The sequence below is a fragment of the Lepidochelys kempii genome, chromosome 11 (assembly GCF_965140285.1).
Source record: "Lepidochelys kempii isolate rLepKem1 chromosome 11, rLepKem1.hap1, whole genome shotgun sequence".
NCBI classification, from domain to species: domain Eukaryota; kingdom Metazoa; phylum Chordata; order Testudines; family Cheloniidae; genus Lepidochelys; species Lepidochelys kempii.
In genome coordinates, this window is record NC_136390.1 from 51,203,232 (window position 1) to 51,222,336 (window position 19,105).

General features: G+C 38.9%; 1 protein-coding gene across 2 annotated transcripts in view; it reads left to right on the forward strand.

Annotated features, from left to right (window-relative positions):
- Window positions 1-19,105, forward strand: part of GULP1 (GULP PTB domain containing engulfment adaptor 1) — a 134,520-nt gene that overhangs the window by 95,180 nt on the left and 20,235 nt on the right. The window contains exons 9-10 of one of the 2 annotated variants that reach the window (XM_073306130.1): window positions 11,060-11,284; window positions 14,594-14,732. In XM_073306130.1, the coding sequence (XP_073162231.1) occupies window positions 11,060-11,284; window positions 14,594-14,732 (364 nt within the window). The remainder of the gene's footprint in view (window positions 1-11,059; window positions 11,285-14,593; window positions 14,733-19,105) is intronic. The other variant, XM_073306131.1, reaches the window with a different exon arrangement.

The window sequence follows — 19,105 nt, forward strand, 5'->3', positions numbered from 1 at the left end:
TGACTCCAATAATCTGCTCTTCTTCCATGTGGAGAGTTCACTTTAATTTCAGTGGGTGTTCTATGGATGTAGGGAGAACTGAATCTTGGTGCTAAGAGTTATAGAACAGATCTGAGGGAAACATTTTATCTTACATCTGTACAACTATGATTGTGTATAATTGCTATTTCTAATTAATGCTGGTGATGTTCAGAGATATGAAGAATACTTGTGAGAATGCAATGCTCACTGTGATAAAGGTTTTCTAGATTTTAAAAAACAGATAGAGTCTCTCAGTGTTGCAATAGAAGTAAAAGGTTTTCCCTTTAGATGGCCATATAATGTAAAGCTGCAGTTTTTTTACAGGAGCAAAGGTTCCTATTCAAACAGAAGACAGTTACTGATATTCATATTCTAAAGCCATGATTATTATTGATTTAATATCATTAAAAGGTATTTTAAATTACAAGAACTAAGTCTTGACATTGATATTTATGTAAAAATCCTGCAGAATTCCCATGCAAAGAGAGATGGCAAGTTGTGGTCCCAGTGCACTACAGGGGGATATAGTACATTTAGGCATAAAATGAGAAAAGACTGTACTCTACTAAATTTCACATATATTACTTTTTCTCTTTTCAAATAAAGGATGCTACTATGTATGCTTGAATTTATTGCAAGAGCTCTACTCTGTGAGGGAAGACAGATGTATGTCTGTGCATGGGTGATATTGTGTGGCATTCTGCATGTAAACTTTTAAAAACTAAAATTTGTTATTTGTTAACTGCCTGGCAGTTGAAATTTACAAACAAACAAAAGAAATTGCTATTGAGGACCCTGGAAAAGATCACATGGTATGACAGTACAAAATCTTACTCGTGCCGCCTCCTCTTATCTAGAGTCCCTGAAACAAGTGGGAATGGTAGGTTAGTTGTCCATTATAATCAAGTCCTGTTTTAACACATGGCATGGACATGTGAAATGTAATGCAAAATTGTTAATTTGATGATAAAAAACAAAATAGAAACAAGACTTCCCTAAATATTTTAAGTAAGGATAGAGGCAAGTCAAGTGGAGACAACTGGAAACTAAATAACTGGAAACTAAAATATACATTTTAAATGGATTTATTTAAAAGAGCGGAAATGTAGAAAAACAGTGGAAAATGGGTTTGATATGGGCACATTATTTCTTAAACAATCCAGTCAACTCAAACTATGATCTAGTGGAGTGGTTCTCAACCTGCAACCCGCGGGCCACTTGTGACCCAGTCACCACAGAGTGGTGGGCCATGTGACATCCTTAGGGCCATACAGATAGTATTGGATGCATCCCACATAACACATTGCAGGCCACATATGTGGCCCAGAATGGTCAATAGGTTGAGAACCACTGATCTAATGAGTTTCAGTAAATGATTGGATGGATTTATAATGCTACTGACTTCCTTTATAAAGTGCTTTGAGATCTACTGATGGAAAGCGCTATATAAGAACCTGGTATTGTAATTACACAGCATATGCTCTGCTGATATAGGTAACCCAATGAAATGACATAGAACCTGGCATCCACATAACTTGCAGTAATGGCAAATGCTAATAGAATGCATACCATTATAATGTCATGCATTTATTGCATTTCACTGGAAGTTCCTGGCACACAAGACATTGTGTCCTTTTGATAATGCAGATTATTAAGAAATCTGAGATCATGTGTTATTCTGAGATGGAACACCAATTTGTAAGAAATTTGTTTAAATATATAGATAAAAGTGTAACTAGGAATGGGAGAACCTCATATTTACAGGTTCTAAATTACTATGTAACCTTTTCAAAGGAATTCTTAAAGCATTACTTTGCAGATTCATTATCATATTTGGAGCATTATTTCAGCATGGAGCTTCCCTGAGGCTTTAAAGAGGCTTGTCTGAGGGACTTAAATAGAGCAGCTCTGAAGTTATGCAGCTAGGATACTGCTTTTCATGAGAATAAACTACAGGCCAGTGGAGTATGACTGAGAAAGAACTGTGTAAAAAAACTGAATATAGTCCTATGTTGCATGACAAAGATTTTTTCCAAATTATATTTTTGAAAGCTACTTCTTTTGGCCTAGGATTTTACAGAGCTGTAAATTCTAATTGTTTAAATTTTTCAAATTTACATGTAACCCAGTTTCATCCTGAGTGTAAATGGGTGGGAAACACTGATAGTCATGGAGTTTCACCTGTTTACTCCTGGCATTAATTTGGCCCTAAGCTTTTAGCAGTGAATATATGACCTCTGATTCCCTTGTGTGAAATTTTGTTGTCACTTATTTCATCAATATCTATACCAATACATGATTATGGCGATTGCAATACCATCCAAGTTAACACCCTAATAAAGCTACGATATCCTGAAGTGAATTTGAATTGGAAAGGGGAAAACAACTTTCAGAATAAAATATCTCTAGTTGCATTCATACACCAAGGCATTAAAAGTAATGAGAACCAAGACAGAAAGCCAAAAGTCAAATTGTTCAGCAAAAGAATGAAAGAGAAAGTTAACCATCAAGTAGCAAGTCTTCTGCATGCATGTTTCGTCCATTACGATTCTGTAACTTTATTATTTTTACTATTTGAATTTATATTCATTCAGTGCATTTCTAAAAAATTAAATCAGTTTCTGCATAATATTATTTTAAATTTTATTTTAGAATGATCTCTATCAAAGCTGGTAGTGATGTTAAAAGCTTAAATAGTTGCTCAATATGATATATAACTGTCAGTCGAGAAGTCTTATGCAAAACAGATTAACACATTTGTTACCACTTCCCGAATAAGTCTGTGAGAAGTATTAGTAATACTGTATCGTGGTTAGAAAGATGTGGTTTCCTTAGTTGGGAATAGACTTTGGAGTTTTTGTAAAGCTATACTCGTGTGTGGCATTTGAACTGTTGGCATGGGGTGTTGCTGCTGGCTTTTGGTGTTTTGTTCTCTGCTTCATGCAATCAGTCACTTGGATATACAGCTAAAGTTTCCATTACTCTTGTGTGTGTGCTGTTTACTTTTCCTCTGTGTTTTAGTGGTTTGGCAGTACATTAATCACTGGTCGTTCTTCCATTTGGTCTTGATTATGTGGGGGGCAATCTGATTTTCCCCTTATTGGTTTCATATGGTGGTGCTGCTTACATTTGTATCACAATAAGAGTTTAGATACTGCTTTTGAGAGAACTTGCACACACAACTTTAATGGATCCCTGAGTGCATCTATTTATTTTAAATAAACCTATTTTCATTATTTAAAATATCTGGGTATGCCTTTTTTCACTATTGCTGCCTGAAGCAATCTAGAAGGGGATCAGCTCTACCCACCAGCCTTCCTGGGGATATACAATTGATTGAAAGTGTAATCATTCACAACCACGTTGACTCTATCTGTTTCCATAGGAAGTTGTATACCAAGCCCTGGCTGACTGCTAAGGAACATCTCACCAGACCAGCCAAACAGGCTTTGATCTAGAGACAAGAAGGATTTTTTTTCAAATGTTGGATATTTTTTCAAGACATTCCTCGAGCATCTGCAAGCATTACAGTATCTGACTAACCAGAATTCCAGAATCAGAAAAAAAGAAAACTGAAGGAAATGCCATGACAGCCACAGAACCCCCTTGATGAGAATAAATAACAGGGAACAGTCAGGAAGGAGGGCAGTGTGTGAGAGAAGAGCAATGTAAGGGAAATAGTAAAAGACAAACCATTAGAAGAGTAGAGGAAGAAACTAATCAAAGTGGAAAATAGTGTCAGAGAGAGAAAAACAGACTGAAAAGATATGCGTGCCTTTGGATCTCACTGCATCACAGGTGTCTGCTGATTCCTGGCCTGACCTTACCTTTGTTTAGTGTAAAATATGTCTTTGTTTCTTCCTTGACTAATTTCTTATCTAAGGGTCAGGGTCCTGGCACCTGTCAACCTGGAGCCTCCTTGACGTGTTCATCATGCATGGCATGGCCATTTCCAATATCCTACTCAGGTCCTGAGGGAGCCGTTCCTCTCCCCAAGATCCGTCATGTAGCACTCATGTGCCTGCATAACTCCTTCCTCTTGGCCGGGGGCAGAGTCCTTGAATTCTCTGCCTCCCACTGAGTGCTGGGGGTGAAACCACTGAGTATAAACAGTGTCTCTCTGAGATCTTAGCTGGTAAGGTTTCTTTCAGCTGTTTGCCACTCAAATGGGACCATACAACAGAAGTGCCATGCACAGCGGCAGATGTAACAATCAGCAAGGTCAGCAAGTGCTGACTGGGCTTCACTTGGTTCCCCCCGCCCCTTCCCCCTTTCCTTCTCCTATGTGCCATGGCAGAGGAACAGAGATATGGGCCTCAGCACAAGTCTTTATTGTGGGCTCCCACATGCCATCACATGTCCCACATTCAAATAAACTCTCACTTGCCTCACCCCCTTACACTCGTCCCTTCCTCTGCATCCCTACTCTGCTCCCACCCACCACCTCCCGGCTCCATGCTGTGTCATCTGCTCCCTCTGGCCCAGGCCCTGATGTTGCCACTAGAGCTATCACCATTGCTTCTGCCAAAGCCAAAACTGCTGTTGCGGGAGCCAGAGCCACGAACTACTGCTGCTGATGCTGCCACCAGAGCTACACTCAGAGCCTCCAGGAGGAGCAGCACGTTGGTTCCTGCTGCCAGCATTTGAATTTTCCCAGGCAATGGGAGGGAAGAGTCTTTGACCAAAATGGAGGCTCTGCCATTGGGGGTCCTACCAATCAGAATTCGTGGAGGCCCCCTCCTTGGGCAAATTCAAATGTGGGCAGTGGGGACCAGCACATTGCTCTTTTTAGAGGTTCCAGTAGGCCACAAACAATGGCAGAAGCTGAGCTGGGTATATGTTGTGCAGCTGAGCAGCCCTGGAACTGCAGGAGTCCTACAAGTGCACAGACACCTAAGCAACTGAACCTGCTATTCCTCTGCCTGTGTCGTCTGCCCCCAACCCAATTCTGGGGCCCCTCCCTCACAAGTAACTGAGTCAGGCACCATTGCCAGGGGCCCCCTCACTGCAGTTGCATCAGTCGCATGTGTCTAACACTGCCCCTGGCCACCAGCCCTCATTTTTATAGGAACCTACAACCACATGTCCTGCAATGCCTTTACAAAATTACACAGCATTTGAGCATGCCCAAGAGTGGCTGGTGATAGCAGAAGTTTCCTACCCCCATCCTACAGGGGTCACAGCCCCTGGGCAAGTTCCAGTAATGAACAGGTTGCTGTTGAAAATGAAGTTTATTTCCATAGACTCCCTATCCTCCTCTTGCTCTGGGACACTGAGAAGTACTTAAAAAGAAAAGTACTCTGGGTGCCACAAGTACTCCTTTTCTTTTTGCGGATACAGACTAACACGGCTGCTACTCTGAAACCTGAGAAGTATGTGTCTGCCTGCTCAGGACTCTCCCCAGCCAGCTCCACTTTAGTTCTGTCTGTCTGTCTGTCTCTCTCTCTCTCTCTCTCTGCGCATAGAAAGTCAACATTTTTGAAGGGATACCTTCACAACTGAAGGACAAATTAAGCAGCACAAAAATACACTTTATTTAGGCCTATATTTCCAACGTAGTTATTCTCATAGTGGAAGATACCTGATAATGACAACCATAAATACAAATAAAAGTCTGGTTTCAGCAAATGAAAAGAAAAGGAGGTTTTGTTATAAACTGTTTCCAAAGATGCTAAGCAGCAGGCACTATCATTTTGTAAACTTTATGATCAACTCCTGCAATCTGAAGTAGAAAGTCAAGAACTGCATCTCAGTTCAACAAGCATGAATCTGTCATTGTGTCAAGGTTTAAGTCAGGAACACAATTTGTGAAGCACCATTGAAGTTGCACCTGTAGTAATAGCTGATGATATTTTCAGAGAAACTTTGCTTGAAACAAGCACAGCTGATGACCTGTAGATGAGCTACAAAGCCAAAGATCCCATAAATGATAGAAAACCAAAAAGCCCACATCCTTGTAGATGAGCCGGTCAACAGTGAAGCAGGTCAAAGCAGTCTTCCTGCTGAAATAGGTTTGACGTTCCCATCTGATAAATCACTTTCAAGATTGTTTTATCATCTGAGCCGTTGCACATGCTTGCATAGATTGTCCTTACCAGTCCATAAAGAATGATATGCCATATGGACAGTTTCCTTTTTGTCATATAGGCCACCATTTTTCATCTTCATTTTACAGAATGAAAAATGCACCACGTTGAAGATTTGCATGTCAAGTGGCTAGTATACTCATCTCTTTCAGATTATGCATGCTGTCAAATTTGTTGGTTGTTCAAGGATACAAATGCTTGAAAATCGGCATGGTTAACAGTGATTGAAAGAATACTCTAAAGTCAGTGTCTGTTTCTGGCAGGAGCAAATAACATATGGAGTCACACGTGGCAGCTCTACAGTTCACGAAGGGTCATAGTATCAATGCACATTTTGAAAAAAAGCATCTGAACATAATACGAAATGGCAAGAAGTACTAAAAATATTGCTTGACGCTGTCAAAACTTTAACTAGTTTAGGTCTCCCTTTCATGGCCACTGTGAAGTGCTGTAGAGCAACAATGGTGGTATTTAGTTGAACATCATTACGCTACTTGCAAGGCTCACTATCACTTTTGCCCAACATATCAGTGACACTAAGGGAAATCAAATACTTAAGCAAGACAATTACTGATGAACTTTTAGCATCAGAAGCCAGGAGATGCATATTTAATAGCTGCAAAAAAGCTAAGCTGTTAGCTGTGAATATTAGCCATGTTGATCTGATGACTATTTTGCTTCTGTTTAATACTGATCATTTTGAAGGAAAAGTAGGTATTAAAGAGCATTTTGTAAGCTTTGTGGCTGCAAGTGAGGCAGATGCTGTTTCCTTGTGTGACCAGTTAACTAATGTTGTATTCTGCAAGTATGGATTAGACCCCAAAGACATGTCTGGACAGGGATATGATGGGGCCAGGGTTATGGCCAGAGCTTGTGGAGGACTGTGAGCAAAAAATGAGAGAATATCTGTCAGCAGAGGAGACCAAGTGTATGCATCAGACATTGATTGTTCAGCACATCAAATTTACCTACTTTTGGTGCATGCTGCTGAAGATAAGGCCAGTCCAGATCTGAAGGTTTTCTTCTGAACTTTGCAGGAAATATATAAATAGTTTGTAGACTTTAACCATCAATAGGGAAAACAAGTGATTAAGTCCAAAATTATTGTTACCGTCACGCTCTTGCTTGAAACAGTAAAGTTTTGCAAAGGGAAGAGGAATTTGATGATGTGCTTCAGACCCCAGAAGAAGTTGGCAGGATAGATGCAGCACATGAAATTGAACAGGCTTCTGAAGAATGAAGGAGATCTTTACATTTAAAGACAATCTGCAAGACTAAATGGGCAGTTCAGATGAAATCCACTGAAGAAACGACAGTAAATTTTCAGAATACAATTGAATGCCTATAAGCTGAAACTGTTGCCGAATGCAGGAGCAGTGAGGACACATATCGAGAGCAAAAAACAACTTGTCTTTGATGGCCTGGATGTGCTACCTCAATCTGTGATGGTGGCATAGGATCTTTGTTATCATGGCTGCAGCCGCTGGAATCCTTCAGTCAAAGAAAATTTATCTGTGCCAGGACATTTGAGAGCACAGTGAATGAGGTTAGCAAATTCTGATCTGAAGAAAAGTACAAGGAAATTGTAAAAGAATCTCAGAACAGGTGGGAATCAAGCCACAGGAAGAGACCATGAATGCTGCACATGATGAATTTGCACACAATTCTGTCTTTGAAGCAAAGGATAACCACTGAAGGAAATATTTTGAAGTTTTAGACAGAACAGGGAACTAAAATCTCAACGTGAAGGGTTTCAAGAGGTAGCTACTCTGTTTGGTTTCCTCCATCCCAAGTGACTTAAAAATATAACTTTAGAAAAGGCAACAGAGGAAGTTCTTAATTTCATGGGAAAATACTCATAATTTTCTTCAGACTTGATTCAGGAGATTGTGTCCTTCTGGCTGTATTATTTTTTTTTTTTTACAGAGGGCACAGAGGTGTTCAGTTTTTCACTTGGAATCCAGAGCTACTTGAGTTTCATAGTATCAAGTTTTCGTGATGATGTTTGACCAAAAGGGAATTGGTCAATTGAGGAACTGAGGAATTGCTTCCTTGCAATTGAGGAAGACAAGACCGCAAGGATGGAGCTGGACACCATTATAGAACAATTTGCCAAGGAAAGGTGCTGCTGTGGTGCTAGATTCCAGTAGTTGGCAGCATACGAGCCAACGCAGTTTGGGGGAGATTCCACTTTGTTTAGGCTTGTGATTTTTGTTTTAAGGGTTTTCTTTTTAACTTTTTATCTTTAAAAAGCCTAAGGTGATGTGACCTTTGGGTCTCATGCTGCATGTTGGCTGACCTTGCTCTAACCCTTACATCTGCCCCGGAAATACATGCCTGTTACAGCACCGGCCCTGGCTAAGAGCTTCAAAATTAGCTGAAGAGAGAAGACAGCGTCCATGGATGTTCTGGGTACATCTCTTTTTTAAAAGCGATCTGTAGCACCTTGTGATGGGGTGTACAAACCCCACACTGGGTATCATGGGGTTAAGGGATTATTTTGGGCTCAGCCAGCCCCGCCACACCTGCAGCAAATGCTCCATCTGCTGGAGGAATTAAAAGATAGGGAACTAGTTCATTTGGGTGGCAGAGCTGGAGGTGAGCAGACCTGCAGCCAACAGCCCCAGCAGCGCAGAGCAGAGGGAAGTTTAAGGCACTGACACAGCTGCCCAAAGGGGCCCTCCCTGAGGGAAGGGAGGACCCACCCCAGAGACAACCAGAGAGGGAAGTATCCTGCAGACCTTGGACATTGGTTACCCCCTCTGATTCATTGTGTTAAAAAAGCAAGTATTGGATGAATGGACTATAAGTTGGGAAGAAAGCTGGCTAGGTTGTCGGGCTCAATGTGTAGTGATCAATGGCTCAATGTCTAGTTGGCAGCCGGTATCAAGCGGAGTGCCCTAGGCTCTGTCCTGGGGCCAGTTTTGTTCAACGCCTTCATTAATGATCTGGATGATGGGGTGGATTGCGCCCTCAGCAAGTTTGAGGATGACACTCAGCTGGGGGGAAAGGTAGATACACTGGAGGGTAGGGATAGGGTCCAGAGTGACCTAGACAAATTGGCAGATTCGGCTAAAAGAAATCTGATGAGGTTCAGCAAGGACAAGTGCAGAGTCCTGCACTAAGGGCAGAAGAATCCCATACACTGCTACAGGCTGGGGACCGACTGGCTAAGGGGCAGTTGTGCAGAAAAGGATCTGGGGATTACATTGGATGAGAAGCTGGGTATAAGTCAACAGTGTGCCCTTGTTGCCAAGAAGGCTAACGGCATATTGGGCTGCATTAGTAGGAGTATTGCTAACAGATTGAGGGAAATAATTATTCCCCTCTATTTGGCACTAGTGAGGCCACATCTGGAGTATTGCAGTGAGTTTTGGGGCCCCCACTACAGAAAGGATGTGGACAAATTGGAGGCCGGGGAGTGTGTGGGGGGGAGAATGATGACATCACAAACACTTAAAGCAGGGGATGGAGTGCAACTCCCTGGTCATATTTAGTTGTTTGTAAAGCCATCATTTTTTTCATGAGAAACACAGAACCTTGACCTCAACTCAGGACGTGGCAGGGAAAATCAAACAAAACCTTTCCACTTACTTTTCAAATAATGCTTGTATGTTTTGTTTTTGAAATGAGGTCTATAGAATTATAAATGAAAACATATTATTAGGATAATTTTAAAACAACTTATTTTAAACCTTAACATTCAAATAGATAAAGGAAACAAAAGGAAGTAACAAGTTAAAAATGAAAGGAAATAAAATCGGGGAAGTAAGGTTTTACTGTCAGACTTTTGGGTGATGAGAATAAGTACACTTCTTAGCGCCCACCACATCTAAAACAGGATTCCCTGCTGACTGTGCGTTTGGGGGTAGGGAGGGGAGGAATCCTCTCCTCAAGTCACAGAGCAGACAAGGACCAGCCCCCGTGATGCTACTCAAAGGCTGCAGTAGCTATTCTGGCCATTGTGTGGGAAGGACTTGGGAATTGGTAGAACCTTCATGCTTCACCCCTCTTCAACTGGTAAGAATTGCTCTGCTAGAAGTCCCCAGAATGCTGGACTGTTCACGTGCAAGGGGCTCCCCACTCAGCACAACCACAGAAGTGGGTTCTAGCCCACAAAAGCTGATGCCCAAATAAATTAGTTAGTCTCTAAGGTGCCACAAGGACCCCTCATTGTTTTAGCAGGTCTGCTGTGTCATGAACCCTGTTTACCTGTGCTAGGGGAAAGAGGATTTCAGCCTTTGTGATAGTAGATCTCAGACACTGTTTGAATTATCTAGTTAAACACATCTCATTTCAACTCAAAAGTGCATTAGTTGTTGTTGTACCAAAAATGTTATAAGGATATATATTTCTGTGTAGGAACTGTATAGTTTTCATATTCTATAGCTGAGTAACCAAAGAAGTCAATACAATCTTCCTATTCAAAATAAAACAAATCCCATAAACTGCCTACATAGCAGGCTTTTATTGTATGAGGATTTTATTATATGATTTTTTTTTATTTTGGGGGGGGGGAAATGGTCAGTGGAACTGTGTATTAACATGACAGAGAACCAGATTCTGGCCTGTACTTTAACCACAACAACTTTCCTCCCTAATTATGTGCCTAACTACTGTTTTGCATGTGCAAATATGGGGTTTTGTAGGTATGTTGTTGCATGCAGATTTTTGTGGGTTCAACCCATTGTGCCCACATAGAAAATGTATTCATTGTATTTTTATTGAATTTTTAATATATGAATCTTCTTTGTTCCCACCAATACTGGAATACTTTTAATGACTATGAGTTTTTAAGGTTCTCTTTTCATTCACAAAAAAATTCTTTAGCGTTCTGTTGAACAGCAATTTGCAAACAACTTTTTAAAATATAAAATGTGAATTTTTTCTTTCCCTTACATTACTACTTTCTATTCCTTAGAATATTTTCTCTTTCTGTGATTCCTTTACAGTTGCTGCACATAAAGTCTGATAATGATCAACATATGTTTCAAAGACCCTCCACCTTTTTCTGGTGTAATAATGAGGATTCAACTCCTTGTTTAGATATCTCTTCCATTACACTTACTCCTATGAGCTCTCCTGACTCCAGACTATCATCTGGACTATTAACACCACCACCTTCAAAAAGTGGTCTTCCCAAGCCAGTCAATGAATACAGCATCCCAAGACCTCGTGTAATCCTGCTGTGCAAAAACTTTTTTTTTCTATTTTCCTATGTTCTCTGTTGTGTGTTGATTGTATTAAACTATACATTTTGTACAGTGGTTAAAGGACAGATCAGATGTATTGTAGGTTTTTTATGGGTACTGTTAAAATATGGAGACTTTTGAGATGTTTTATGGTGCCTGCATCATATCCTTAAGATAATACCTTATTTTCCCAACTTCTTAACATTTCTTCTTCTTTACGTTCTAATGGATTACCTGTATGTGCTATATTTATTGGACTAGTTTGCTATTTTGATAGAGTAATTACACTAATAATAGGTATTTACGTTATTCAAGACAGTGTCCCAAAAGTCTGATTTGGAGGGCTTTAATTTTTTCAGTAGAAAGAGAACTTGGGTAAGTGAGAAAGTATTGATTAGCCAGAAGAACTATCAGCCATTATATTTGTTTTACTATAGTTTATATGAACTCTGTGCAAAATGAAGGCTGCAAATTATTTTATTCTAAAATGATCTGTAACATGCATATTGACTGCCTTTTCATAACAATTTGTCAATACTCACAACCTTTTCTCCATTTGCAAATGACATTTGGCTGTATTTGGCAAACATTATCACGGCTTTCTGCATGTGTTTACTGAATAAAAATGCTTCTCATGTTCATCCAGATTTTAATAGTACACATTTATTTTTTGAATTAATCACTAATTATCAAATTTAATAAAAATTAGTTGTATTAATGCTATCAAAATGCCCAATGAATACGACAAGAAATTGGAATATTGAACAGCAAAATATGAATGAAAAGCTTTTACCAAAAAGACTCATTTAAGACTGACCTTAAATATTGTTTACATATCTATCTAGTTTCTGCAGACCTATTTATAACCTTAAATTCTCAGTTATTATCTACTAGCCACAATTCACGCAAAAATCTTCCATGAACATCAGTGGGAAATCTGCATGTGAATCTAGGGTAATCTATGGCTCATAAATACGTGCAGGGCCTGATATACTCCTGATGCAGACAAACCCCATCTCACATCATTGGGAGTTCTGTTTGCACGAGGAGTGTGAGATCTGCCCACTTTTTGATTACTGTTGTTTGTGTTACACAGCCTGAAAATTACACACAGAACTCCCATGATTTTAATGGGAGTTCCATGTGCAGTTAACAAGAGTCTATTGCACATAAACAATATGTTCTCAAGAACCATTGGCCCATAGGCTTTCTCTGAAGTGCATGTGCTAACGCCTCTTGATGTCAACAAGAGTGTGTGTGTGTGAAGTTCCATATAAATTAATCATTTTTAAAAAAGAAGTTGAATTCTAATCTTACCACAAACATGCATGAGAATTATTTATATTAAATAGAATGAAGTAAAAAGACAAGCCAAAATTTTTATATATGGAGCCCTTACATTAGGCATGTCAATACATGTAACTAAAAATGGCCCAATTCTCAGAGGGGCTGAGTATTTCCAGATCCCACAATATATATATATATGTATATATAAAATATGAATTCCAAATTAATGAGCTGGAAATAATGTGGTTTTGAGAAAACAATACCACAAAAGACTATTGAATGACGACTATATAGATGAATATACAGGAAATAAATACTTTAGGACTCTCTCCAGCCCAAGTTTAATATATTATACAGATTATATATACATAAAATCTTTCCAAGCTGCACAGTCTGTAGAAGTGAGAGAGTCAACATATTCAAGAAACAGGTTAGCTTTTTGCAGAAAACACCACTTTGCAGAAAACTGCACACTCGGGAGTAGAGGAACATCTCAATGAGAGAGGAAGAAGTACTGAAAACGAGATTCTGCCTCCACTGATTTCAGAGCCTTTCTCTGCTTTATCTCCCCTTCTTCGCCACCACCTCCTGGAGTGATGCTGAATGAGAGAATGCTGTGGATGAGGGAAATATTTGTGTAGTCTCAAGAAGCAGAGAAGGCTGGTTTTGGCCTGTATATGGATTTTATGTTAAAAATAATAATAATAATAATAACCTAGTTCTATAGGTAGAAGGTTTTACTTTATCCTGCACAGAGTGAATGTGCTGCTAAGGAATCACATTCCGATCTCCAGCTCTGCCCTTCTTTTCTGGAATGGAACTGTCTTTGACTGCATCTCTGTGATGGGACAATTTGAGCTACATAGAAACTACTAAAGAAAGGAAAATACTTTTCCAACATTCCCATTACAGCTGCATGGCCCAAGAGGGCTGTGGAACTCCCATGAGCGAGCATCTGTTAAGGCTGCTTATCACACAGGTTGTAGCACTGAGATAATCTGCCTAAATCAGTTTGTCTTAATCCTTTGGTTACAACCTCTTTCATGTCAGCATTTTGAGCAAATTGGGAATTATTTTGCCAAGTAATTAGGAAATAGTACATTTTTCATCTGGCATTATAGTATTTCCGGAAGCTTATTTTCTATAATGTGAGTAAAACTGAACTTGCATACTTCTGTCCCATATCAGTGGTATATATTTTGCCTTAGTTTGGTTTGTCATTCTGAATTTTTAAGCTATTTTTAGCGTCTGTTCTGTATTGACTAGATTGAGCTGTTTTCTATGTCCTGGGAGTGATGGTAGAACTGCTGTATGAGCTGTGATTCATGTTTTTTATTTCAATGTGAATTTGGAACCATAGTAACTTATTTGCTTATCCAGTATTTGTTGAAGTCTGCTAAAAAATCCGGGGCTTTCATAATGAAATATTTTCTGCTCCCCATTCAAGGATAATTTTTTTTTATTTTGGATTTTAATATTACATTTTGTCAGTGTCTTAGATGTCCGGGTTATTGCTTATCACAACATACATTCCATGCATTGAGGACAGCAGCTCTCATAGGTTGTCAAATAAATACTCATGTTATATAAGGAGAAATTAGTAAAGAAAAAAATATTGGAATTATATCTTTTAATTTCAGTCACTATTTCTGTACATTCAAATATATAGCCTATTGCTGTTGCCCTGTTATCTTAAATGGGTCTTGGGAATAGTACCTCTATTCAAATTCTTATTAATTTAGAGTTGTTTCTTTCCAGCTCTTTCAGGTCTAAATGTCATTTATTTCTGGCTATCTCAGATTTACTGAAAATGTGAAATTTACAATGCTATTTGGGTTTTAGCATGTCCCATAAACTCTTGGTTGTGAATGCCATTTGCTTGGTGTCAGGAGCTGGTTTTTGCATGCTGTTATTTTTGATACTGTAGCTCTTCTGCATGCTGAAAAGTACAGTATTGTGATTTTTTCATGTGAAATATTACCCTAATATTTATTGTCCTTATTGTAGGCAGGCAGTGTGACACCTAAATCACCCTCCACTGACATCTTTGATATGGTTCCCTTTTCTCCCATATCCCCTCAGTCATCAACACCTACTCGCAATGGCACACAGCCTCCTCCAGTACCCAGTAGATCTGCAGAGATCAGTAAGTTTTGTAACGACTGACCTAATTTTTTCTTATATTGTTTTTTTAATAAAGCATCTAAAATGGTTTACTGACATTTTCGTGACAAGCCATTTACTGTTTTTGTTAGTCACATGTCTGATAATGCCATTTCATTTTTATGCCATCTGAACCAAATTCTTTGCAGTTCCTGCCAAGTTAAATAATGAATAAATTCATTTAGTTGATTAAACTATCATATTCACAATTTGATGGTTGGGAATTAAAACTTCCTTACTTTTTATAGTATGGTTTTTTTAAAAAGTTAACCCAGGAAGTATTTTGACTTCCAGTTACATTTTCTTCATTGTTGCTCTCAACATTAATATTTTTTGAAAACCTCCATTTGGTGGGGGGTAAGGGGGGAAAGAGTGGTGATGGTATAGAATGGAAAGTTGGATTCACAACTGAATATTCAGAGTTTATTGGGGTAATAGTGTTCATGTTACTTTTCATGTCATCCATGAGAAACAAAGATCAAAGCTCAGAATCTCAGTATGAAAGTAGTGTATTTTGTTTCCAGCATTTTGCCATGATGGAGGAATATTGCATTTTATTGCCTGACACGGTCTAGAAGCCCTATCCTGAGAATTGCTGAGCTCTCAGATTTTGACCCCAGAATGTTCTAAATAAAGTAGAGTACCCAATTCAGCCCAACTACAAGTCCACTGAAGTCATTGGTGTTTTGCCTGCTCACATCAAGGTTCAATTTGATCTGCAGACCTTGCAGAATGTTTCACTGCACATTTCTCACCTAGTGTACACATGAAGAGCCACTTCCTGGTTTCATCTAGGTCAGTGGCAAAAGTCCATTGATTTCAGTGGAAGTAGAATCAGGCCCAAAGGTACCAGGTACCAGAAATGGTACCTAATTCTTATCACAGTTACACTGGTGTAAATTAGGAGTGACTCCAATTAAGTTAACCATTAACTCAGTGTAGAAAAGTGGTGTAAATGAGACTAAGATCATTCCTGCTTTTCATTTCTTTAACCTAACAGAAAAACACTGCAAGAGAATTTGCCATTTAACAGTGAACTGAAAGGCTGTTTATAGTTGATGAAAGTATTTGTATTTCTTTTGAACAGCAGTGGTGCAATTGTATACAGAGATTTATCATATTTGGTGTTTTTCTTAAAGCCCCATCTTTTGAGTCCTCTGCATACAACATAATCTCAGTTTTCATTTTTTTAAAAAGTATATTTCTAGCCCTCATGGTTGAAAAGAAAATCTTGAAAATGTAAACCTCAAAGGCTCAAAAACCAGAAGATAGATAATGAGAACAAACATTAGTTTTGTTTTAAAATTTCATGATTTTAAAGTCAGTCTCATAATTTTGGGGGACTCCTGAGTTTTGAACACGAGATGATACTACTGCAGTAGTTGATGTCATTAACATCTAACATTGAGGTCAGGTGTTGCATGTGTTAATGATTTCATTAACTGCTTAAGGAATAAATATCCATAAAGGAAATACCAAATCCATATTTTGACAAGGTCCCTCAAAAAGGCTCTTATACAAAGTAAGGAGTCATGGGATAAGAGGGAAGCTCTTCTCATGGCTTAGTAACTGGTTAGAAGATAGGAAACAAAGGGTAGGAATAAATGGTCAGTTTTCACAGTGGAGACAGTTAAATAGAAGGGTCCCCCAAGGGTCTGAACTGGGATCAGTACTTTTCAACATATTCATAAATGACCTGGCTAAAGGGCTAACCAGTAAGGTGGCGAAGTTTGCAGCTGATACTAAATACTCAAGATAGTTAAGTCCAAAGCAGACTGTGAAGAGTTACAAAGGGATCTCACAAAACTGGGTGACTGGGCAACAAAATTGCAGGTGAAATTCAGTGTTGATAAATGGAAAGTAATGCACATTGGAAAACATCATCCCAACTATACAAACAAAATGATGGGGTTGAAATTAGCTGTTATCATTCAAGAAAGAGATTTTGGAATCATTGTGGATAGTTCTCTGAAAACATCTGTTTAATGAGTAGCACCAGTCTGCCTGTAAATTCCATTACTCTAATGGATAAGCTGTTTTTCTGCTAGAATATAGAGAAAATATATTTTAGTCTTGATCTGACTATTGACAAACCATTTTGAATTAATTTTGGAAAATAAAGTAATTTTAAATTGAACTGATAACCTGGATACCTAGTTTCAATCCAGAGGGTGACAAAGGTTCTGAAAAGTGGGTAAGAAGAGTGCATATACCAAAAATGTCAAGAGGCACTGAATGATTGAGATATTCCTGACTGTCTTTACAATTGCTAATAGCCCTAATGTTTCCACTCTTGTTGACACTGAATAGTGCTATACTTCACTGATTTCAGTGGGACAGCTGGTGTAGTTTGATAGCACCAAAGACTGGCAGAATCAGATCCTAAGCATCTGGCAGTAGAAAAAGTGTAGTCTGGCAGTAGAAATCTTTTCAAACATAGCCTAGAACTCTCTTTCTGCTGCCTGGTATGCTTCAGTTATAGGGGATATTCTTGCAATATTCTTTATGTTCTCAAAATCTCATTGATCTCAGTGCAATTTGGGATGCACAGAAAGGACAGATTTGGGTCTTTTATCTGTATAAATTTGTGTTATGGACTAATCTATATTCAAGTTGGGATTTTACAGCTCAAGAAAGGATACAAAGGAAGCTCTAAGCCACTTTTCCTCCTCCTCTATTCATGGGGCTGGCTCCTGGTGAAAGTTATAGCATCTCCCATCCACACTTCCATTCCACCCAAAAATGGCTCCCTTTAGAGCTGGTCAATAGAATCCCAAGGAGGCATTTTGTTCTCAAAATTTACTGATCTGTTTAAATTTAATGTTTCACAGAGATAGTTCGGTTTTGATGATGCTTCCCCAGAACTTAGGCAGGATTTCAGCAGAACCCTGCCTAGCAGATAGCCTTCAAAACCTGACTCGCTTTCTGCCAGCATGCCAGCTGAGCTCCTCAACATCCCCGGCTTCCAGGATCGTGGGGCCTCAGTCGCTGGCTCTACCCATCCCTATTATGTATGGGATAGAGCTATGTGGAGAATGACAATTCTGTTTCACGAAGGATTTCAACGCTTTGAAATTTATTTTTGTTTCAATTAGGAAAACAAACCAAAAATTTAGAAATTTTCTATGAAAGGGAATGCTCAGAATGCAAGATGGGGTTCTTCAAGGTGAATTGCAAAGATAGTTAAACCCAGATTGTTTGCTGAGAGCTTCCACCAGCCAATGTTTTTTTTTTCCCCTTTGTGAAATAATCCAGAATCTTTATGTCTGTGGTATGGCCGATACCACAAGTCTCATTCTAGCAGTATTATGTTATCAACTTTGTCACAAATTGAGAAATTATGAAAGATCTTCAGCAAACCAGGAAGAGCGAGGCTAAAAAAGAATATTTAAAAAGTTAATTAAAACTTCTTTGAATGCAGAGTGGTCTCACCAGCCTGGTTAGTGGGATTAATGAGCACAGAAATCTCAGTTTAACTCAATTTTAAATTAAGTTTTCAAGTTCACCTCCACAATATATAGACATTGCAAATACAAGGGTTGAAAAATCAGTTATTCAGTTCTTATTTTAGTTACCAATGAAGAACTGAGTTCAGCTACTTCCTTTGTGAAAATTCCAATAAACAATATAGAATCCTTTAAATAATCATCAAAGTGTCTCTCTGATATGTCTATAAGAACAGCCACACTGGGTCAGAGTATCCTGTCTCTGACAGACACCTGTACCAGATGCCTCTGAGGGAGTGAACAGAACAGAGAAATTTATCGAGTGATCCACACAATCATCCAGTCCCCACTTCTGGCTGGGGGACAGAGGTTAAGGACATCCAGAGCATAGGGGTTGCAGCCCTGACCATCTTGGCTACTAGTCATTGATGGACCTCTCCTCCTTGAATGTATCTAAATTTTTTAGAACCCAGTTATACTTTTGGCCTTCAGAACACCGCTGGCAATGAGTTACACAGATTGTGCATTGTGTGAAGAAGTACTTCCTTTTGATTGTTTTAAACCTGAAGCCTGTTAATTTTGTTGGGTGACCCCTGGTTTCTGTGTTACGTTAAGGGGTAAATAACACTTTTTCTTCACACCATTCATGATTTTACAGACCTTGATCATATCTACACTCAGTTGTCTCTTCTCCAGGCTGAGCAGTCCCAGTCTTTTTAATTCTCTCCTCATATGGAAGCTGTTCTATACCCCTAATCATTTTTGTTCCTCTTCTCTATACTTTTTTTCCAATTCTAATGTATCCATTAGACATGGGGTGACCAGAACTGCACACAGTATTCAAGGTGTAGGTGTATAATGGATTTATATAGTGGCAAAAAGGAATTTCCAGGTGAGAAATTCTCATGTT